The sequence below is a fragment of the Girardinichthys multiradiatus genome, chromosome 23 (genome assembly GCF_021462225.1).
Source record: "Girardinichthys multiradiatus isolate DD_20200921_A chromosome 23, DD_fGirMul_XY1, whole genome shotgun sequence".
NCBI classification, from domain to species: domain Eukaryota; kingdom Metazoa; phylum Chordata; class Actinopteri; order Cyprinodontiformes; family Goodeidae; genus Girardinichthys; species Girardinichthys multiradiatus.
Genome location: NC_061815.1, coordinates 11,580,944 through 11,604,507, shown reverse-complemented (window position 1 = coordinate 11,604,507; position 23,564 = coordinate 11,580,944). Strand labels below are relative to the sequence as shown.

Genomic DNA, 23,564 nt, shown 5'->3' with positions numbered 1-23,564 from the left:
ACACAGTCTGTCTGTCTGTCTGTCTGTCTGTCTGTCTGTCACGTAAGCGGCGAGGAGACGCTGGGGAAACCGTATCTGATGGGAAAACGCGAATCGACGTAACACCTGTATCTATCCTTAGCAACGGTACCTGCTGGCCAATGAGATGAGCCAAAATATTCTGTCAGCTCATTGGTCACAGAGCAGAATATGGCTGGTAATGAATTTAACGTAATGTTAAATATAAAGCCCCATCATTTATTAATTCTATTGACATTTTAGTGAAGATTTTTGATCCACCTAATAATACTGGACTACGTGCATCCCGTTTCAGCTCAATATGGGACGCATACTTTTTATTCTAAATATGGGACGGTTCCGTTTTTCAAGGGACAGTTGGCAAATCTACGTAGCCCACCTGGGCGTGCGTCTATAAGTAGCACGTGGAAGGCTACGTTACGCCGGTCTCCGTAACGGGGGGCGCAGCCTCCTTGCACCCCGGAGAAACTGTGACACCCAATAGTGTGTCCCCACTCGTCTGCCATCCACGACGTCGTGGCTGGCTGAAATGGCAGCCAGGTGCACCTTCAGGGTTGATGCTGCCCGTCCGGCATCCAATAGACCCTGCATGTACCTCAAAATATTATGCAGGGAACACGAAATTGGGTCAACTGCTCTGCGTCTGCACCACTCCGCAAAACGCTGCCAGCAACGGGCATAAGTACTCAATGTGGAAGGAGCTCTGGCATTCTGGAGTGTCCGCTGAATGGAGGGCTCCAGATCCGTCAGGGGCTGCCAGCACCCCTCAGCGGCCACACTGTGAGGAGAAGATGGCCCGGAGACGGATGCCAAACCTTCCCCTCCAACTGAGACAACAGGTCTGCCCTGACCGGGAGCCGCCATGGCTCCCCGTCCAGCAGACTGAGGAGCAGTGGGAACCAGACCCTCATGGGCCACTCGGGGGGCCACCAACAGAGCATCCGAAATGGCAGCACCTTCAAAAAGTGGTTCAGCCCCCTGAGGTCCAACACTGGCCGAAGGGAACCGTCCTTCTTTGGGATCAGGAAATAGGTTGAGTAAAACCCGTCGGCCTGCGAATGTGGCGGGACCACCACTATGGCCTCCTTGTCCAGCAGAGTCTTTATTTCCTGCAGCAAGATCACAGTTCGTGCAGGATCTGTGACGGGGGTCACCCTGACCCCTGATGGGGGTGGAGGCCGATGGCGGAACTGCAGCCTGTACCCTTGGGACATAGTTCTTAACACCCACGCATCCTTGCAGTGGGTTTTCCAATAGGCCAGGCGCCGTTGTGAAAACCTCCACGCCGTCGGCCTGCAGCCCTCAGGCCGCCCTCTGCCGCCTGCTTCGGCCTCTGGGGGGCGCCAGCTCCTGTCCGGGCACGCCAGAGCCCCACGAGGTAGTGCCCGTTCCACCCTGGGCTGCCGCCAAGCTCATGCCACAGCGCGGTTCTGCTGCGCAAATTGTGCGGGAGTGGCGGTTCGAAACTGATACCGCAGGTCCCGCATGTCACGTCTCCTGGGTTGCGGAGCAGGGGGTCCCATGGCCCCGCTGTGACCACCCCAAGCTTCAGGGGCCTGGCTGGACTGCCGAAGGTGCTCCAGTGCCCTCTCGGCCTCCGGTCCAAACAGCTGGCCCGGTATCACCGGCAGCCTCCGCAAGCTCTGCCTACAGTCATCCGAGATTGGGGCCTGTGCCAACCAGACCTGGCGTCGGGTGACCACCAGAGTGGACAAAAGGCGAGTTCCAAAAGGCCTGGAGGACTGCGTCATTTGTGTCGCCCAGTGTTGCTCCTTCCATGCTCGGCTGCAGCATCTGGGACTGTGCCAACAGGAGGACAGAGAGGGAATTGCCAATACGTGCCATACGAGCCGCAATGTCGTAGGCATGGCACAAGAAGTCGTCAATCACCCGACACTGGCCGCTTGGACAGCGGGCCCTCTCCCTGACCGCCTCATCTGGGGAAAGAACCAGTGATGCGATGCAGTGATCCACAGGGGGCATGCGGTCCAGACCATGATCCCCAGGATTGCGCATGCACACCGGGATCTGTGCGTCTCGACCATGGTGGGAGAAGCTTCTAGGATCCCTCTAGCAGCACTGAAGCTCTTCCAAGAAGGCCGGCGACGGTGGCACCTCGAACGGAGGAGCCGCCGTAGCCCGGCGAAAAAATTAGTTTCCTGTTGGCCGGGCCACGCGTGCATCGTCCAGGTCAACCTTGGCCAAGGCTGCCAAAATAATTGCCCATATGAGCATGGCTCCTCCCCTGGGCCAGAGCTAACTGAACTCCCAAGGGAATTACCTGAGCCATCATTTCTTCCAATACTCGGGGGATCCCCCTCCCAATCCCGAGGATCTGGGAAGGGGTCCCGCTGGTCCTCGAGGGACTGGAACTCTGAATTGGAGGCCCTCACAGAGATTCCATCATCTTCCAGGTCTTCCCCCGACTCCCAAGCTGCTGCTGCTTGGAAGGCAGGCGTGGGTTCTGGGGCCTTGAGTAGAGCCTTGAGCCCTCGGCCCTCAAAGAGTCCACTTTGTGGGCTGCGGCATTCTTCCGCTGGCGCATCCCCCTGCCTCCCGGAACACGGTTGAGGCATCCCTGAGGGTGGCAGCTCGGCCGCGAAGAGGAGATTCTCCACTTGACGTAGCCTGTTCTCTCTAACAGGCAACGGCAAAATGCTGCAGTTCATGCATGGGTCCGTCAGAGCTTCCCTGAGATGACCCACGCCCAGGCATTTGGGGCACCGATCATGTCTGTCCTCTACCTGTAGAGGAACCCCACATGAAGCGCACGCCAGCATCCCGATCACAGACGTGGGAAATGCAGGCAGGCACCAGGCCAACTGAGCGAGGACTTCAATAAAACTGAAGAACGCGATTAGAGGCCTCTTTTTAATCCACTGCATCTCAATACAGACACGAGCCAGGCAATCCGAGCGAGAACTGTGCAGCACAGAACGCAGTCAGAACATCCAGCTTCAACTCCCCACCCAGTCTCAACAGGGAAAAAGAAGCGCCAGCATCAAGCTTACGGCTATTAGAATTCAGAAACAGAGAAACGTCAACCACAGCCTTAGAGGGCTACAAAGAGCACTCCGACGAAAAAGTCACAGGCAGGATGACGCCGAATCACACAAACTGTGTGCTTACCTCTCTTAGACCTGCATTACCAAATAAGTGCCGAAACACGGATTTATAGGAGCGACCAACCTGCGAAACACGCGACGGTTGACAGCGAGAAGATCAAAGAGACCGAACGAAGCCTTCCACGTGCTACTTATAGACGCCCGCCCAGGTGAGCTACGTGTCACGTGCGTGACATTGTTTACATTTAATCTCGACCTGCGCAGAGCGCGAGGAGACATATCCACTTTGTTTACTGCCACTGGCAGTCAGGAAGGAATGAAACAGAACTGAGTTTATTTGAACTGGGCGATCCTCACACAGTGTTAGGTGCTATCATTTATCGGCCTCCTAAATACAATAAGGATTTTATCAACAACTTTTCAGATTTTCTGGTGGACGTGATGCTTAAATATCACCATGTTCTTATTGTTGGAGATTTTAATATCCATGTATGTTGTCCTGATAAACCGGTGGCCATGGACTTTTTAAATTTGATTGACTCTTTTAATCTTGTACAGTCTGTATCTGGTCCCACTCAAGAATGTGGACACACTTTGGATCTGGTTTTATCGTATGGTTTACCTATTTCTAATCTGGAAATTTGTGACTCAGCTTTCTCTGATATGCCTGTTTTATTTGAGGTCTCTGTTGTTAAAAATTCAGTTAAATTTTGCGCCCCTGCGTGGAGCAGCCACATCATTAACCCTTCCACTGCTGCAAAATTTTCTGCTGTTTTTAATCAGAAATGTGTCACCTTAGCGTCTTCAGTCAACAACACGCAGGATTTCAGTTTCTGGTTTCATGCAACCAGCCAGTCTGTCATGGACACTGTGGCTCCTGTAAAGACTAGAAAGCCTAAACTCAAATCTGAGCCCTGGCTGAATGAAACGACCCAGGCTGCTAGGCATGAATGCCGCAGGGCATAGCGCAGGTGGAAAAGGGACAGGCTGGTGGTCTCGTTTCAAATATTAAAGGATTCTTGGCGTCGATATCAAAAGACTGTGAAGGAAGCCAAAAGAATTTATCTATCTAATGTTATCCAGTCAAACTCTCACAAACCTCGTGTTTTATTTACAATAATGGACTCGGTTCTTAATCCTCCACCAACTGTTCGCATTGATGCTCCCTCTGTTCTTTGTGAAAACTTTCACTTTTTCATAGATAAAATTAGAACTATTAGAGACCATATTTTACCTTCTGCCCATGATTCTTCTATTTATGTTCCTGCTTGTGCTGTTTTTGTCAGGTTTGAACCTGTGACTGTCGTCTCTTCAGCAGATTATCTCTCATCTGAAGCCTTCAGGTTCTCCTAACGATGCTGTCCCTCCTCGACTTTTTAAAGAGGTTTTCCCCACCACAGGACAATTTTGTCTTGAACTTATTAATAGTAGTCTCTCCTCTGGTGTGGTTCCTGATCATTTTAAACATGCAGTGGTGCAACCTCTTATTAAAAAACCTGGACTAGACACCACTAATTTAGCTAATGTTAGGCCAATTTCCAAGCTTTCTTTTATTTCCAAAGTCCTTGAGAAAATTGTGTACAGTCAGTTACTTAGTTTTCTTGAAGAGCATAATATCCTCGAGGTTTTTCAATCTGGTTTTAAAACTTTCCACAACACTGAATCAGCTTTTTTAAAAGTGTTTAATGATATTCTTTTAGCAACTGACTCTGGTGATTGTGTCATCCTTGTGCTTTTGGACCTAACACCTGCTTTTGACACTGTAGACCATGACATTCTGTTATCTTGTTTGGACCAGTGGGTGGGTTCAGATCCAACCGAACATTCTGTGTTAGTCTTGAGGGGTCAGTGTCCTCCTCTTTTCCTCTTTTCTGTGGAGTCCCTCAAGGCTCAATTTTAGGCCCACATCTGTTTTCTCTCTATTTGCTCCCACTTGGTTCTATTCTCAGAAAGCACGGTATATCATTTTATTGTTACGCAGATGACAGCCAGATCTATGTCCCTCTTAAAAAGTCAAATTCGTTTGCGATAGACTCACTTCTTAGGTGTCTTGAGGACCTGAAGGCCTGGATGGCAATGCATTTTTTGAGTTTTAATGAAACCAAGACTGAGGTTATGGTTTTTGGAGGTACTGCAGGTCACCCCCCTATAAATCTAGGTTCCTTGACTCACTACAATAAATTGTTAGTGAGGAATTTAGGAGTTGAAGTAGATCCTGATCTCAAATTAGACAACCACATCAGGTCAGTTGTTAAAAGGAGTTTTTATCATTTGAGGCAGATAGCCAAAATAAAATACTTTATTCCAAAAAGACATTTTCAGACAGTGATCCATGCCTTTATTACCACCCGGCTTGATTACTGTAATGCACTTTATCTGGGGGTTAGTGGGTCCTCCATTGCCCAACTTCAAAGTGTCCAACATGCTGCAGCGAGGCTTTTAACTGGCACACATAAATATGAGCACATTTCTCCCATCTTATCTTCACTCCACTGGCTGCCTGTGCCTTTTAGGATCCATTTTAAAATACTTTTATTTGTTTTTAAATCTTTGAATGGCCTTGCCCCACCTTACCTGGCCGATCTGCTGCATCCCTATACTCCCTCCCGCTCCCTTAGATCAGCTGATCAACTGCTCCTGAGGGTCCCTAAGATCAGACTTAAACTAAAGGGAGATCGATCTTTTGCTGCAGCAACTCCTAAACTTTGGAACGAGCTGCCCCTCTGTGTGTCTGTGTGGCCCTGTGATGGACTGTCCAGGGTGTACCTCACTACCAATGACTTGAGCTGTTGCAAGGATAACTGTATATAGACAACTGCACTTTTGCAGTCATGAGAAAAAATAACGCCACGTGAAATATTCAGCTCTTTCAAATTAAATGTTAAGCTATTGAGGACTTGAAATTAAGTAATTAAATAATTAAATTAAGACTTGAAATTACCCTTAAATTTCAAGTTTCACCCCTTCTAGGTTTAAATAACGTCAGTGAGATGCTTCTTGTTGCCATCTACCAGTCTGACATCAATCTGACGAAAATGTAGCCCCTATTCACTTTCAGCTATGAGATGTTTGAGGAATGTCCTTGAGATGAAGAGCTGGGCTCTCATTTGGCCTGGAACTTTCCATTACCTAATTCTCAGTCAGTCCTTGGAGGATTTACTGTTTGCTTTGAGTTGTTTTCATGTTGCACGGTCCAAATACAGATGGCCTCCCATTTTCCTCAAGCAACTTACACAAATTCATATACACACGTGGACAAAATTGTTGGTACCCCTCAGTTAATGAAAGAAAAACCCACAATTGTCACAGAAATAACTTGAATCTGACAAAGGTAATAATGAATACAAATTCTACAAAAATGAACAAACGAAAGTCAGACATTGCTTTTCAAACATGCTTTAACAGAATTATAAAAAAAAATTAACTCATAAAACAGGCCTGGACAAAAATAATGGTACCCCTGAAAATAATGTGACCAAAGGGACATGTTAAATCAAGGTGTGTCCATTAATTAGCATCACAGGTGTCTACATTCTTGTAATCAATCAGTGGGCCTATATGGGGCTACAGGTAGTCACTGGGCTGTTTGGTGACATGGTACCACACTCAACATGGACCAGAGGAAGCGAAGGAAAGAGTTGTCTCAGGAGATTAGGAAAAAAATGATAGACACGCATGTTAAAGGTAAAGGTTATAAGACCATCTCCAAGCAGCTTCATGTTCCAGTGATTACAGTTGCATATATTATTCAGAAATTTAAGATCCATGGGACTGTAGCCAACCTCCCTGGATGTGGCCGCAGGAGAAAAATTGATGACAAAACAAAGAGACGGATAATACGAACGGGAACAAAAGAGCCCAAAAAAACGTCTAAAGAGATTAAAGGTGAAATTCAAGCTCAAGGAACATCAGTGTCAGATCGCATCATCCGATGCTGTTTGAGGCAAAGTGGACTTAATGGGAGACGACCAAGGAGAACACAGTTGAAAACATATCATAAAAAAGCCAGACTGGAATTTGCCAAACTACATGTCGACGAGCCACAAAGCTTCTGGGAGAACGTCCTATGACAGATGAGACAAAAATTGAACTTTTTGACAAGGCACATCAGCTCTATGTTGGCAAACGGAAAAATGAAGCATATGAAGAAAGAACAGTGTCCCTACTGTGAAACATGGAGGAGGCTCTGTTATGTTATGGGGTTACTTTGCTGCATTTGGCACAAGGTTTCTTGAATCTGTGCAGGATATGATGAAATCTCAAGACTATCAAGGGATTTTAGAGAGAAATGTGCTGCCCAGTGTCAGAAAGCTTCGTCTCAGTCGCAGGTCATGTCTGAAAGCAAATCATTACCATATTTCAAATGAAAAAGCATTTTCAGAATGCTTTTTCATTTTAAGAATGTGGCTGCATTATTTGACCCATAAATAAAATTAGTAATCAATCATCCTATTTGCATTTGCATCTTCACGACTGCACATTTTATGCCATAATCAAAAAGAAAACAAAGCAGACATTGCTTTTTTGTTTTGGTGGTCTGCCCGCAAAGTACTGCCCAGAACCTGAAAACAAAAAAGCATTCCAAGCGGCGGGCGCAGCAGAGTGACGTCAGCAGCCGCTCTTCCTCAGCTCCCTGCTGACCGAGCTACCCATCTTGTTCGGTAGGGGGCGCTGTGCACGTCTGCATTGCATTACATTGCAAATGTGCCGAGAAATTGATTGAATTGCAGTAGGGCCGAGCTCAATATGTGGCAGTGGCAGGAAGAACTGGTAGTTCCGGTGGCCCTGATCTCAACATCATGGAGTGTGTCTGGAATTACATGAAGAGATAGAAGAATGTGAGAAAGCCTCCATCCCCAGAAGATCTGTGGTTGGTTCTCATAGATGTTTGGAACAACATACCAGCCAAGTTCCTTCAAAAACTGTGTGCAAGTGCACCTAGAAGAACTGATGCTGTTTTGAAGGCAGAGTGGTCACACCAAATATTGATTTGATTTAGATTTCTCTTCTGTTCATTCACTGCATTTTGTTGAAAATAAATGATTAGCACTTCCATTTTTGAAAGCATTCTTTGTTTACAGCCTTTTTTCACACCTGCCTAAAACCTTTGCACAGTACTATATATACTGTATATATACACCTATATCTATCACACGTGAAAATAAACATCTCATACAGTCGCCACTAGTGACTGAATGCAGGATTGAGGATTTCTTTTTATAAAACTAAATATTTGGTGTAATCAACTACCTAACTAATCAAATGTTTTGTACCGATTATCTGCTGTGTCTCAGCATTACAACCAGATAGCATATTGCATTTGGTACATGAAAGCAAGGATGCAACACTAAGTAGCCTCCACAGATTTTGCTTCATATTGCAGTGCACCATGCCTCACAATCTAAGTAACCTCTGCTATAAACACTGGTGTTTTTCTTGGAGATAAAAAGCAAAGAATAAAGTTGATATTTGTAACATTATTAAATGCTTTCTCTTCAAATATGCACTTCAGAGTAAAAAACGTAATTATTGTATAATTATTATTATTTAATGTAAGTAATAATTTAATTATTAAAAACAAATCTTTTGCAGTCATGGGGAGGATGTTTCATACTTTCCATGGTATTTTTGACCACTTTTAGTCAAGCCAGCACCGCAGTAGATTGCTATGTGTCGTATTTCTTTGCTTGCACAATTACCACAAGGAGACTGTAAATATTTCTTGTTGTGTGTGTTGGGCAAATGGACCTGGCCTTTGAGAATCAGACGCTTTTTGCATTATGGTGGGATTTACTTTAAAATTTGGCAGTGCAGAGAGAACATAGACTTTGCAGGAAAACTAGAGAAGCAAATCTCTTTTTGCAAATACTTTGTGCATTAAATGGAGATCCAAACTCTGATCTTCTCTTGTTTTGTTGGGGGATAAACCTTTCGAGAATAACCCTGAGTTTTGTTAAGCTAAATGCACCAAAAGGTACATTTTATGCAAGTAAATCCCGTATGCATAAAGTATGCCACACATCTGTGTACACTGTGTAATGCTGTACTTTGGCAAACATAAAATAAACTCACTGTTACACAGTTCCTTAGACTAAGAATCAGGCGGTATGCACAGAACACATATGGACTGGTAACTGAGAAAACTACAAACACACTGAGGAAGCTTGATTGCTGCATTGAGGAACCGACGGGTCCAATAAACAGAAAGCCGTGGAATAACGTACTAAAAAAAAAAGCCGAGATGACAGAACATAGTAAAATGCAAGAGGGAAAGACAAGGACATAAGCAGAGATAACAATATTTTGTTGGGGATCCAGCCCAGCCACACGGACATCCAGAACCAAACTGCACACAAGACAAAGAACTAATAAAAAACTTTGAGTCCCAGGATGCACAGCTCATAGGAAGGAGGATCTTCACATAGCTGGAGGTGCTGCTAATGTCATATTGGGTCTAGTTGCCTGGTTCTTTGCTGTTAGCTGAGCAGCTAGATCCAGATGTGACATCACCAGATATATGCCAAATTGTGAGTCCATATCTGCTTTTCATTGCCACCTTGGTAGCTCATAACTGTTCAGGTCGTCACTGTGATGGGTGAATGTGACCACATTAAGAGTCAACTGTTTAAAATATTTTCTAAATTTAATGTTTTTTTCCTTCTGCTTTGCATTGTGAACTGGTCGTTTGAACACCTAGCAACTTGTTTTTTGTTAGCTTTTAAAGCTAATTTGGCCTCATTGCCAATTCTCATAACACATTGGTTTCTGAAAAATACTGAACTGTATGGGCATGAAATTAATTAAGTTTTATTCTTATTTGTTCCTATCGTCATTATGAACAGGAGTTGCTATAGAGGAAGTAAGACAGAAGAGAGGAGGAGATCTAAAAGTAAAGTAGTTGGGCTGAAACAGATGTTGTAAAGATAAGTGATTACCTACCTTTAAAATAAAAAACATGGGTGCAAAAAGAAGAAAGAGAGTTCTCAAAGCAACAGACATCCAAACTATATAAAACAACTAATGCATTTTATTTGCCCTCAGTTAAATAATGTCAACAAATATATTCAAAGAATAGTCCAAGAAATGAGCAGAAATGAAAAAAAAAACCCACAACTATTATACTGTATATTGCCGTAGAATATAACAACTCATATAAGTAATTATTGTATCAAACAACCTCAAATTTCCGGAATTTCATTGGTTCTAAAAAGACAATGACAGTACCCTCGGTGTGAATTCAAAACATTATCCACATTGCTTAAATACTGCGGTCTAATCTATTTCCTTTAAAGCTCAAAAAGAACGTTTGATTCAGCTTAGAGTTAGAGCGGCTTCAGCGGTCGGGTCCCCCTCTGGCTGACAGGTCACGCTGGAGTTTAAAACATCAGTCCATTAGTAGTGGCGATCCATCGATCTTTCCCTTAGAAGAGGAAGAGAACAAAACAAAACGCCTCTGGAACACATGGTCTTAATGCAGCTGCTAATGGAAAATCTTGAGAAAAAATCACTGTCATGTTCAGGTCTATACAGAAGTAATGGAAGCTGTACAGAGATTCTTGTAACAAACGGACAGTAAAAACAAAGCTTCTGGAAAAAAAACTGTTGAGCCTCTAAGAGGATAAAACTCTTAAATTAAACACGATAAAATAAATATTCAAATTTTTAATCGGAGGTACGCCTCCTTTTTTCCCTTTTTGTAGGTTTTAACCATCACGCTATGGCCGGACAGGAAACCAAACATACTGTATCAACACAACAGGTTCTTTAAACTTCATTTTAAAAAAGGCTGCAACAAATGATTGTTTTATTTTTCTCTTTTACCTATGTTTATTGGATCCTCTTTTTGTATCTAAATGGGTGGTCATGCAAATAGAAAAAGCCAAGTCCATACTACAGTTTAGCTTGGTGGTAAAAGATGATCTCGGGTTCAGTTTGCTTCTCGTAGTTGACTAATCTTGGAGTTCGCAGCTGTATCAGGTGGTGTAGACAGTTACCAGTCTTACTTCACATAGTAACCTATCTTTCACTTAACTATTTCATTTGAATGTTTCCTAGAAAATCGTCTGCTGTTTTAGTCAATGGTTTACAGTGTATAAAAAACATTTCAAAGTCAACCAACTCAGTTTCTATGAGCCACACCAGGTAGCTAGCTATAGAGAAGTGTTTCAAGAAGTTGACTTTTGTTTTAAGGTGGATTATTTTCTCAAAACACCTACAGTAGTCAACAGATAGACTGATTTCCCGAGGATCATCCTACATTCAGGAAAAGAATGACAGATTTCAGTTGACTGACACTTCTGTAGCTCGAGTAGCCTCCAAATCAATCGATTTCCATAAACGCTGGTTTGCATTATTTTCTAGTACTTTTATCCATGCATCTGTCTAAAAACCACACCTTTCTATGCCCGGTGGGGCATGTTGTTGGCCAGTCAGCTGCAGCAATCCCATCCAGTGATCGTCTTTTGGAGTCCGAGTTGGTATTAGTTTGCAGCCAGTTCCCTCCCACTAGCATGGAGTGCAATTATTTTTAGAATTTGTCTTTGTTCAGTACACCTAAGGAGATTCAAGACATGCCTCATCCACTCTGTATAAGGTTCCTTGTTCATGAGGTGGTATGAGGTGACCCAATAGCAGTCCTTAGGCAGTCTTCTCTGAGGAGACATCCAATTCCCAAGTCTGTACAAAGTCAAAAACCCCAACAAAATCCAGTTGTATCCAGCAATCCACCAGAAGCTCTCTGTAAAACGGTCCATAAACAGGTACCCACTGAGCAGTCTGTCTACCAGATGTCAGAGCTTAGTTCTCTGCTGGTGAGCGGTACGAAGGTGCTGTTCAGGTGCAGATCTGGCTTCTTCCCAAGTGTACTGCTCTGAGAAACCTGGCAAACACAGAGCCACAGGTATGAAGAGTCATCCCATACACAAGTCCTAACAAAAACCTACAGCAATACAATACAAATAACCAAGATTAATTCTACAGGATACTTTACTATTACTTGCCAAATATTTAATGCCTTATACACAGAGTCTCGCAAAAGTATTCATATCCCTTAAAAATTTCCAAATTTTGTCACATTTCAACCACAAACGTCAATATATTTTATTGGGATATTATGCGATATACCGACACAAAGTACTGCATACTTGTGACTGGGAAGTAAAAGGATTCACAAATTAAAATCTTTTACAAATACCACATGATATGTTTTGATCTAACCAATGGGATTGTAGCTCTGGTTGGATGTTTTGTATTGTTGTCCTGCAGGAAGGTGAACCTCCATCGTAGTCTGAAGTCCGGGATTACCCTGTATTTTGCTCCATCCATCTTCTCACCAGCTCTGTCTGCTTTTATGTCCCTGCTGAACAATCCCCACAGCATGATGCTGTCACTATCATGTATCACTGAGTGGATGCTGTGTTTGGGATTATCTGCTGTGTCTACAAAACATACTTCTTGGAGCTTAGCTTTAACAATAACTTTCTACTTGCCAGTCTAAAAAAGGCCAGATTTTTAGCACTTTCAGGCAAACATTGTCATTAAGAAATTGTTCTTAATGTTTTGCCTGGTGAAATAATGGTTTAAAGATTTGTGGAGTGTAGATATTAGCTTTCATGTCAATAGATTCCAACACCTAAGCTGTGGATCTGTGCAGCTCATCCAGAGGTAACATGAGGCTTATGACTGGGCCTTAACCAGACAAGCAATTATGCCCTAATCTTTCATTTTTTGCTGGGTTATAGAGATGTCCAAAGCTGTGGATATTGTTTCGTAACCTAACCCTTCTTTAAACTTTTCCACAACTTTATCTTAGACCTATCCGCTGTGTTCTTCATCTCCATGATACTTTTTATTCTCTAACGTTCTCTAACAATCCTCACAGAACAGCTGGTTTCCTTTTTTTTCCTGTCTGAGCAGAGTAGCACTGAGAATTGTTGTCTGAGTACCAAGAAGTCGTCCAACAGATTCACTTTCGCAAGTGGAGCAATACAGCTTTCGCTATAATGCTCCACTTGTGTATATATATATATATACACACACACACACACACACACACACACAACGAACACAAAGACGGAAACGAAAAGGAAAAAAGGAAACGAGAGGGAAAAAAAGAAGATAGAGGTGGGGCAAAAAGTAAACAGGGAGAGAAGAAAAGAACAGAGAGAAAGAACGATAAACAGAATACATAAAAACACTCTAGAAGACTGCTTCTACACCAGCAGAATGAAAGAGAAAGAAGAAACAAAGCAAAACCACAGAGAGAAACAACAAACGCATATATAACAACAACCACGTTACGGAAAAGTACACGGCATTAATTAATACAGGATGTATTTGGTGGCAACCGCAGCTCAATATAGACTATATCTGTTAACACATGAATCCAAACACTTGTGGGTGTATGTGTGAGCATGCTTATGTACATGAGGTTTCTCCATAAGAATATTCAATAGCTGGTGTGAGGAGCCACAGATCTGCTCCCAAGGACCTGAAACAAACACAAAGGAGTCCAGACCAAGAGACATCCAAAGGCCCCAAAGAGCATTGGAGCCCCAGGAGGACCAGCGCAGGGACAACAATCCCTACAATATACATTGAAGTCTGTGGTTGTAATGTGACAAAATGTGGAAAAGTTTGAGGGGTATGAATACTTGTCCAAGTCACTGTTTATAATCATCCTTTCCCAGTTTGTTAGACATATTGTTTAGGCTATATAAAATAGAAAATATTTTTCTTTTATCTTCTCTTTTATCCAAACAGACCTCTTGTTCCCCAATGAACTGCTCTGAACCCCTGGGGAGAAAAGAGGGCTTTTATTTTTATTTTGTCTCCACTATGAGCACATGCAAGCAGATAACATTACTCAGTGCAGATGGTGGATGTTAAGAGGCTGTTTAGGGACAAGAATAACTGTAAGATACAGGTTCGCACCTGTCCATTCAGCAGTGTCATGGGAATGTTGCAATACATATGGCGCCCCCCAGGGCCCAGGGTGGAGAATTGCACTGTGGAGGTAGGCGGGAGGGGGGGCGACATAGAAGAAGGTTGCGGGGGAAGCTGGAACTCATAGCTGCGGCAGAAGTGTCGCATTTGGGCTGCTGTTGCAGTGTGACCCCCTCCCAGTGGCAAGGTCATTTGGTTGTAGTCAGGGATCTCCGTTGCCAAGGCAACCTGTGGGTTAAAGTAGAAAAACAACATCTAGACTTTTAGCCGGTGATTTTCCATAAGCTTATCATAATCAAACCTTTATTATCTTAGAACATTTAAACACATGGAAGGATTTATCAAATGAGCAGTGTGGCATGACAGCTGGTGTTGGTGGGGCCACTTTGAAGGACAAAACAGAAAAAAATTGGTTCCATGTTCAAAGCACAGAACAAGGACTGTAATCACTTTGGTGGAGCCAGTGTGAGGCCCAGAAGTTTACTCCAGTTTTTCTCCTGTATTCAGATTGCATTTAGATGCTCTCACAGTACTGTCCTGTTTCTTCACGCCTCCGAAACTTCTTTATTAAATGAACTAGGGTTGACAAAGAACATTTGATTTAAAGTCATCTGTCACAACGACTAACCCACACAATTCATTACACTGTCCCCTAGCATCACAACCTCTTTTTCATGGAAATGTTCCCACATCAGTGGAGAAATTCCTCTTCGTTTGCGTGAAGGACTTCAATGACAAATTCTTCAGCAACCTCTGCTACTATCAAGAAGGATTTGCTGACAGACTTCCTCTGATTAAGGGGTCAGTTCCTTCTCTCTATGGAAATGATGGATGCAGCAAAGTGGTGAGCTACAAATAACACTAAAATGACAACAAACTTTATTTTGGACATGAATTTATTGTGTGTTGATATGGCGTCCTGACCATTGTTTTGACAGCAGTATGGGAAGCGAGGCTCCTCAGTAGCATTTAAAGAGACGGCACCAAAACAAGTTGCTCTCAGACGCACCTCAGAACACAGGGTAAAAGAGGAGCCTGCGGAGCTACAATAACAAGGAATTCAGACCAAAGCACTGCAGTTCCACTTTGCATAGACCACAATTGAATGACTTAAGTGTGAAAAGGAAGAATTTAAAAGCATCATATGCCCCCTTTAAGTTATTTACCCTAAAATCCCACCAATATGTTCTATTGTGGTCTGAGATTGATACTATCGTTGTCAATGAATTTTATCATTTAATAATTTGCCAGTTAATTGCTGAAAATCTTGATGCTGCTGTGTTGCTTCTGGCTTGGACTACACATTTTGTCTGAGTCCCTATTGCCACTGACAGCTGTGTATTAGGCACTCAAAGGGTCAGTCTATAGATTTTGTTTGATTGTGAAAATCAAAACTTAATAAACAAACTACAATGACTGTAAATCTGTCTACAATACACATCTTAAATATTCAAAGTTGCAAATACAAATTTAGGAAAAAAAAAAAAAAAAGAAATCAGCCACAAACCTGACATGAAAGCTGATTTATCTTGTATGAAAAGCAGGTTAGGAAATGTTTATGCATTAAAAAAAAAAAAGGTTTATTCTCCTTTTTTAATTTAAAGAAGATAAAGTAGCATAGCTGGCCATATTTTTTGCTAAATTTATTCCAATAAAAACTATTTATTTAGTTCTACATTTTCTAGGTTTGCCACTGTTGCGTTTCAAATGTGATATATATTTTTGTTGCACACTTTCAGAATGATTACAAACATTAAAACCTGCAATACTTGTTGAACATTAACTCATTTTATGGATGAATTTATGCCACCAAATGCAAATTAGCATATAATTGTACAGTACAAGACAGCATAGTGTAAAATAGAGTACTCATTCTTCTTCTGTGTGTGTTTTTTTTAGGTGTGTCATTACATGTACACTCCCTCCTAAGAATGTTATACACATTTGTATTGACTGGCCCTCTTATTACTATCTGGAACCATGCATTTCAGTCTCCAAGCCTGGGAATGATATCAGTTTCAATTAAATACCCCGTGTTTACCAGGTGGCAAATGACGGCCTTCAGCAAATTCTGAGAAAGCCCATAGGAACATTTGTACAAATATTTTATGCCAGTTTTTAAAAAGAAAATGGTCACAAATGCTTTAGTGTTTTGTCAGAATATGACAAGTGTGTGGTCTCCAGGCAGTGTTTTGCCTACCCTGGGCACACTGCCGATTCTAAGCTTTACTTTGCAAACTTACATTGCTTCAAACTTAAGGACCCACTTTTAAAACAAATCTCTAATGCCTTCGGGAAGTAAGAAAACATGTTTGATGCCGATATGTAAAAATCCCTTGGGGGAGTTTGTTAAAATTCAACTTGTGTAAAACCTCACAAAAGTAGCTTTGATCCAAGATGGCTGACGTCCTGCTGGTTTAACAGCATATGTCAAAGAGACCTTTGTTTTCCTCCCTGCATATTTCTGTGTGTGTACCAGTTTCCACACCTGTAAGTGAAATTGGTCTGAGGGCCTGCAGGTAAGGAGGGCGCTGTTCCTTGGCAACCATAAATTCACACAAGGTTTCACCATATCTGATGCTTCAGCCAATTTTGGTGAGTTTTGGGGGAATGATCAGGCCTCGAACAAGGTAATTTATTTGAGATACAAAATTAAAAATAAATATTTGAATTCCAAAACACTTTGGTTTAATGATGACTCACTGATCAAAAGTTCAAACAAACGTGGATCCCAAAGTACACACACTGACATAGCAAAGATCTGAGCAGAAGTTGCAGTTATCATGAATTAGAGAAACTGGAAGCTGGTGGATAAGATAACATTGTTGGTGTCCTGTGGCGCTGTTTTAAGATGACTTCACAATAAAAAGATGACCAAAAAGTTTCCCTGATACCTGGTAGCTGTTTGTCACACTTTCTAGCATTTGACTAAACACAGGTTTATTATTTTTTGACATATTTTACGCTGTGACGTAAAATAAAACTCTGTTTTATCTTTTGAACAGAGAAATCTTCAGTAGGTTCTGTAGTAGTACTGACATTTTACCCCAGATCCACTGCAGAAGATTAACTTAGTAAAGTTTTAAGTGTTGCTTTAGTCAAAGCATACAAACAGCTCTTCTGTTGGTGTGTTTGCCAAGAGTTGGGGCTGGCGATGACGTTTACTGACCTGATGATGGCCATGGCGATTCTCATTAGGGGGTGCTAGTGAGGCAGAGGTGGTTGTCATGGCAATAGTGGACACAGTGGTCTGTAGGTCACCAAAGAGGCCCTGTTCACCGGAGTCCATTACCTGTAAATGGGGAAGAATAGTGTTTTCTTGATCTGGATCTCCAAGAAAGCTAAAAGCAGCTGTAATCAACTCAATCTTAAACAAGACAAGAAGTATGTTTTTTAACATGCTTTCATCATGCAAAACACTTGCAAATGTTTTGTTGCTGAAATGTGCTATCCAAATAAAACGTGCCTTGCCCTTAACTCCCAACTCAGAGTTCAGGTATTTAGCTCACCTGACCCTGAGTGAATGACGGTGGGGAAAGTCAACTTACAATGCCTCTGTCAGTTCATAGGGTTTCATTGAAAGCTCGATGGGGGTAAGGGGTTAGAACATCTGACTGTCATTCATTGTTGGGTAATGAGTCGGGTGGAGGGCTAACATGTTTCCCTATTCTTCTACAATTTTACCAAAAAGCCTCATGAATCGAAACAAAGCTGCCTGGTTTCACTGTTTGATGTTAGACCTCACAAGCATGAATAACTGCAGACTTAAACAGATCAATATTTACCAACTGAGATCCCAAAGTGCAGACCTGTAAGTTTCTTAAGCTCCTTTAACATGTTTCAGATGAATACTACAGGTACATCATCTGTTAAGGATACAAACTGATACAGTTGTAAGACACTGTCTTTTTGTCTTGATCATTTCCTTCAGTGCAGCCAGAAGCATTTATTTGCTAATCAGGGCATACATCACCTGAGGTGGTAACACATGGTAATCATGTACACTATTGTCTGGCTGTTATTCAGATTTTAATACATAACCTATGTTTAGCAGACATTTCAAAGGCCTTCTGTCTTTGAAAGTGTGCGCCTCAGGGGGAGAGACGCCTACCAAAGCATGGTTTTACCAAAGCTGATGGAGGAACAGTATGTTTTTGTATTCAGATCTTTATTACTCAGTTTATTTACTTTAGCAGCATCAGAGCCAGGGACTTAAAAAGCTCAACAAGCTGATAAAGAAGGCTGGCTCTGTTCTGGGGACTCCTCTGGAGATCACTGTGCAAAGAAAGATTCTTCATAAAATGAAGAACATTATGGAGAACCCTGAGCATCCTCTTCATGAGACTGTCCTACAACAACAGAGTGTCTTCAGTCAGAGGCTTCTTCAGATCTGCTGTAAGACAGACCTCTACAGGAGATTCTTCCTGCCAACAGCCATCAGCATCTACAATAGCTCTTTGAAGAAACCTACAGAATGAGCTATAACAACATTTAATTTCCCTTTGGGATGAATGAAGTATTTTTGAATTTGAATTGAATTACCTCCAACCACTTTAATAAGAATAAAAATAATAGTATAGAGATTTACAGACAATTACTGTATGCGCAAAATATACTGTTCACACACTGGACACATTTAGCCTATACACAAAATGTTTTATGAATTGCCTTTTACCTGACGCCTGGACAGAGTCTCTCTCCGTTTAGCCGGCATCTCATAAACCACCTGCTTCCAAAACTTTGAGGAAAGCTCATTGCTCTTTGGACCCCTCCACTTGATAACCGATAAGACCTTAAGAGAAGAACAGCAAAATTAATGCGGATGTCACACCTGCATCTCCTTCTTCCATCGTCCCTCAAAAGATTTAATCTCTATACCTTGATTGTATGTTTCAGTGTTTCCACCTCTTGGTAGTTGATGACATTCTTCAAGTTTGCACACTCAATCATGATCACCTAGACAAACAGAAACAGAGTGATAATGGGGAAACGTGAAGGACCCTTTACATGTTAATCAAGCAAAAAGATTTACATCACACTTTTTGTGAAATTGCCCACCTTGATCTCCCCTGTAACCAGCATGGAGTGGAGACGAGTCTCTATCTGGAAGATGCTCCAGCCTCTTTTGGCAACAAACTCCGGAGTCAAAACAATAATCAAACGCCTGCTCTGCTCCACGCTGCGCGCCAAGTCCTCAATATAGGCTGGTGGAGAGAAAGAAGTGTTTATACGTTGTGACAGAGCAAAGATCCATAAGCTTACCACAAGGGAAGAATGTGAGTTGGCTATTATGTCAATGCATTTATTCACATACAGTAGATTAACGAAGAGTGAGGGCTGTGTTGGTGAGATAGGAGCCTTCATATTGCCACTGGTTCCAACGCTGATCTGTACATCCCACATGTGAGGTAGCGGCACGATGGAACAACCCAGACTCATACAAACATGTAATGTGACCCCTATCAAACCCAAGACAAAATCCAGTGATAGGGTCCAATGCATCTCCGAGACATTATTTGTGCCTGGTGACTTTGTCTCACTGCTTTGACTGTTAAATGCTCGTGCAACTGACTGTAACACAAATGCTACTATCGTGATCCCACCACTTATGCTCTCTGGTTTCTGTTTTAGATGTTACAGTCCCTTACAAGAGGAATTGTGTGTACAAAATAACAACCATCACTGACCATTGTTTACTTTTTTGTCCATAAACCTATAAACTAAACAATAAGGGGGCACACTAAATAGTTTGATACTTACAGACCTCCTGATTTTGGATGCATATTCAGATGATGCCCAATGTCAAAACCTGCCAGAAACATGTTTAACAGCTATTTTGCAAATGATTCAAAGAGTCAAACTTCTAATCGCTGTTGCTGCTGCACTGGGTTTATGTTTATCACATAAATATTGGATGAATTGCGGCATGACTGTTCTGACTGCGGTTGCTCTGCAGGCAAACGAGGCCCAAATCCGATGTTTTTCATGGCAGTTAGAATGGCCCTTTTCATCTCCAAATAAATCTGAATTGTGCCACTTTCATATGTGGTGCTAAATTGGATACGTATCCACACTCTGAACGGTCATATCACTTTTAATCTGACTTTTATGTCATTAGTTAGGAAGAAGAAATTTATGTCTGGCCTAAGAAAAAAAGTAACTAAATTATAAATAAAGCGTTTTTTTATAAAGCAGTATTCGGAGGAAGAAGAAGGATGAGTACAACCCCAAGAACACCGTCCCTACCATGAAGCATGGAGGTGGAAACATCATTCATTGGGGATGCTTTTCTGCAAATGGGACAGGATGACTTCACCGTATCGAGTGGAGGATGGATGGGGTCATGTATCAGGAGATCTTAGCCAACAACCTCCTTCCCTCAGTAAGGGCATTGAAGATGGGTCGTGGCTGGGTCTTCCAGCATGACAAGGTCCCGAAGCACACAGCCAGGGCTACTAAGGAGTGGCTCTGTAAGAAGCATCTTAAGGCCAGTCTCCAGACTTGAACCCAATTGAAAATCTTTGGAAGGTGCTGAAACTCTGTGTTGGCCAGCGACAGCGCCGAAACTTGAAGGATCTGGAGAAGATCTGCATGGGGGAGTGGTCCAAAATCCCTGCTGCAGTGTGTGCAAACCTCGTCAAGAACTACAGGAAACGTCTGACCTCTGTAATCGTAAATGGTTTCTGTGCCAAATATTAAGCTCTATTTCTCTATTGTATCAAATACGTATTTCATGCAATATAATGCTAATAAATTAGCATTATATTTCATGCAATATAATGCTAATTTATTATTTAAATATACAATGGGATTTTCTGGATTTTAATTTTTGATTCTGTCTCTGCAGCTGAAGTGTACTTACAATGAAAATGAGAGATCTCTCCATTCTTTGTCAGTGGGAAAATTTGCCAAATCGGCATTGTGTCAAATACTTATTTTTCCCACTGTAACCCATCACTGACGAGGTTAAAAATAAGGTAATAAAGTGGGATTTTGCCTATAATATCATAATGCTATGCTAATGAGTCATTGAGCAGACTGGTCCAACACTTATCAGAATGCCATAAGCCCAGCTGCAAAGGAAAAAACTGAAATAAGAAATAATTACACACACTGTATGTCCATATTTTACTTTTACTGTGTGAATTACTTTAAAAGCTACCAGAGTTACTTCCACTTTTTATCTTTTGGCTCTGAAGCTAAGAGATATGAAGTCAATTTAAATTCTTTACCCAAATTACAGATAAAAAGAGACATGTTCCAAAATGTTAAAATGGTTGATTCAACAAGTTCATCACCCCAGCAGTCCAGTTTTCCCTTTGATCCATCCTATCATCTTCAAAAGTGAAAGTGAAAGAGAAAGAAAACTTGTGGTTGTAATGTGACAAACCATGGAAAATGTTAGGGGTATTAATGCTTTAACAAAGGATATTTTGTATTTTAATGGTAATTCCTCCTGCAGCCTGATTTTTTTGACATTTAAGAAATGAATGACTAAATATCTGACATAGAGCCAATTGTGAAAGATGTTTGACTCTGACACATTACAGGAAGTGTTTTCTTAAAAAAGATCAGCATTGTGCTGATGCAAGATGTAACGGTCAGGGGTGGAGGGGCAGCGTGTGGCAATACAGTAGAATGTTTCTTGTTTGCAACATCCTCCTTGTTGTTTTGCAACACACCACATTAAAATTGCTTATTACATGTCTGTGTGCTGTAAACAACAGATTCCCTCCTGCATGTCTCCCCCCTCCCCATCACGTCTTCACCTGCTAACTGAATTAATGACAGAGTCTCCGACAACACATTGCAATTTCACGCTCAATTTGAGAGGCACAAATAGTCATAGAACATCCCAGAATTCAGCCTGTTTGTTCCTCGTCTCTGCGGTGCCTCTCCATTGGTAGTTTAATCTCTCTCGCCTACCACCCCTCCTTCCTTTCGCCCTTCAACCCCTCTTCCTCGTCTCCATTTGTGTGGATTATGTTAATCAATTAATAAAACAGCACAGACCAGTGACTGTGCCACCACCTCTTTTTGCTCTTGTTATTTATTTTGTGCTCTCTTGTTCATTCTGTGGTGCTAAGTGGGCTGGTTAATTGAATGGTGTGTTTAAGGTCTGCTCTGCCAGCGGATTTGGAAAAAACATTGAAAAAAGGCACCTCGTTCTTTCTTGGTTGGTGTTGCACCCATACTCTGTGCTCCCCCTCAATGTGTAGCTCAGACAGAAATGTGTGTGTGTGTGTGTGTATTTATGCACAGGAGACATTTGTTGTGGGGTTGTTTTTAGGGCAGAGAGATGAAATCTCTAAGACTTTTATATATTTATTTTTTTTAGAAACCTCTGAATGTGCGATAGGAATACATTTTGTTAACAGCAAACTATGTGGGGCAAGAATATTTATCATGAACCATATTAATGTGCAGTATTTGTTTATTTGTAACCCAATGTTATAATTAAACAAGCCAAATGATTTTTTTTTTTACCTATTATGTTATACACAGTTGTTATGGTAACTGAATTCAGTTTTCAGAGGGGTTTTTTCTTGAAGTTTTAGGACAAAAACCAATAAAGATTTTGCTAAAACACACGGCACATAGACTCTTGTTGGTTTATACAGTTGAAACCAGTTGTTTACATACACTCTACCAAAAGATACATCACTTTTTTCCTAAATCAGACTGAATCTTTGCTGTTTTATGTCACTAGGATCACTAGATTTACTTCTATTTGATAAATTGTACAATAAAGATTATTGTTAATACTTAAAATTCTTACATTAAAGTCAAACGTAAACATTCAGCACAATGCTGTAAAAAGATTTATTCTTCCTTTCTTTTTTTGTCACAACTAAGGGTTCCAGATTATCAAATTTGAAGATGCAGTTCAAAAAATGCAGTAAAAAAAACCAAATAAATAAAAAAAGAAGATGCAGTCACACTGTATCCCATCCTTCCTTGTCAGCTGGCGTTTTGTTAAAACACCTGTTGCTTGGGGTTAAATGTAGGAAATGAAGGAGATTTGGATGAACATCAAGTCCTGTTATGTGTTTGAAGCATTTTGTTCCCGTTGAAAGACTTCAGTAGACATTTGCAATTTAAAGGTTAAAAAAAAATGGTTTTATCTGTTTCTTGGAGGCATGGACATAGAGCCGTTTTTGCCAACTGACTGAATAAACAAAAAAATAATCAGATTTTAGATAAAAATGCCTGTTGTTCATATTCATCAGTACAATATAAATATGTTAAGATCTCATCATATTTACCACTATTCTCTCAATTATGTACTTTCAAATAACAATACTAGCTATTTTCTCCACATTGAAATTGTTGTAGCACAACCATGACTTCAGGCATCTTTGCCTGATTTACATAATAACAAATCAATGCTTAGAACACTTTAATGCAGTTTTGCTTTATCTAGACCTAGATGGAATATATCTCTACATCCCAGCTACAAAAAGATATATCAGTGTCTCATATTTCAATAAGTTCAATGAACAGCTTCAGCACTGAAATCAGATCAATGGGGGGAAA

At 41.6% G+C, this 23,564-nt stretch overlaps 1 protein-coding gene across 5 annotated transcripts in view; it reads right to left on the bottom strand.

Annotated features, from left to right (window-relative positions):
* Positions 1 to 10,092: 10,092 nt before the first annotated feature.
* Positions 10,093 to 23,564, bottom strand: part of il1rapl2 (interleukin 1 receptor accessory protein-like 2) — a 636,383-nt gene continuing 622,911 nt past the window's right edge. For 4 of the 5 annotated variants that reach the window (XM_047353893.1, XM_047353892.1, XM_047353890.1 and 1 more), the window contains 7 exons: positions 19,086 to 19,231; positions 18,906 to 18,983; positions 18,703 to 18,819; positions 17,197 to 17,319; positions 14,016 to 14,255; positions 13,847 to 13,877; positions 10,093 to 11,961 (listed from right to left, as the gene is read on the bottom strand). In XM_047353893.1, coding sequence (XP_047209849.1) covers positions 11,873 to 11,961; positions 13,847 to 13,877; positions 14,016 to 14,255; positions 17,197 to 17,319; positions 18,703 to 18,819; positions 18,906 to 18,983; positions 19,086 to 19,231 — 824 coding nt within the window. In that variant the 3' untranslated portion in view covers positions 10,093 to 11,872. The remainder of the gene's footprint in view (positions 11,962 to 13,846; positions 13,878 to 14,015; positions 14,256 to 17,196; positions 17,320 to 18,702; positions 18,820 to 18,905; positions 18,984 to 19,085; positions 19,232 to 23,564) is intronic. The other variant, XM_047353891.1, reaches the window with a different exon arrangement.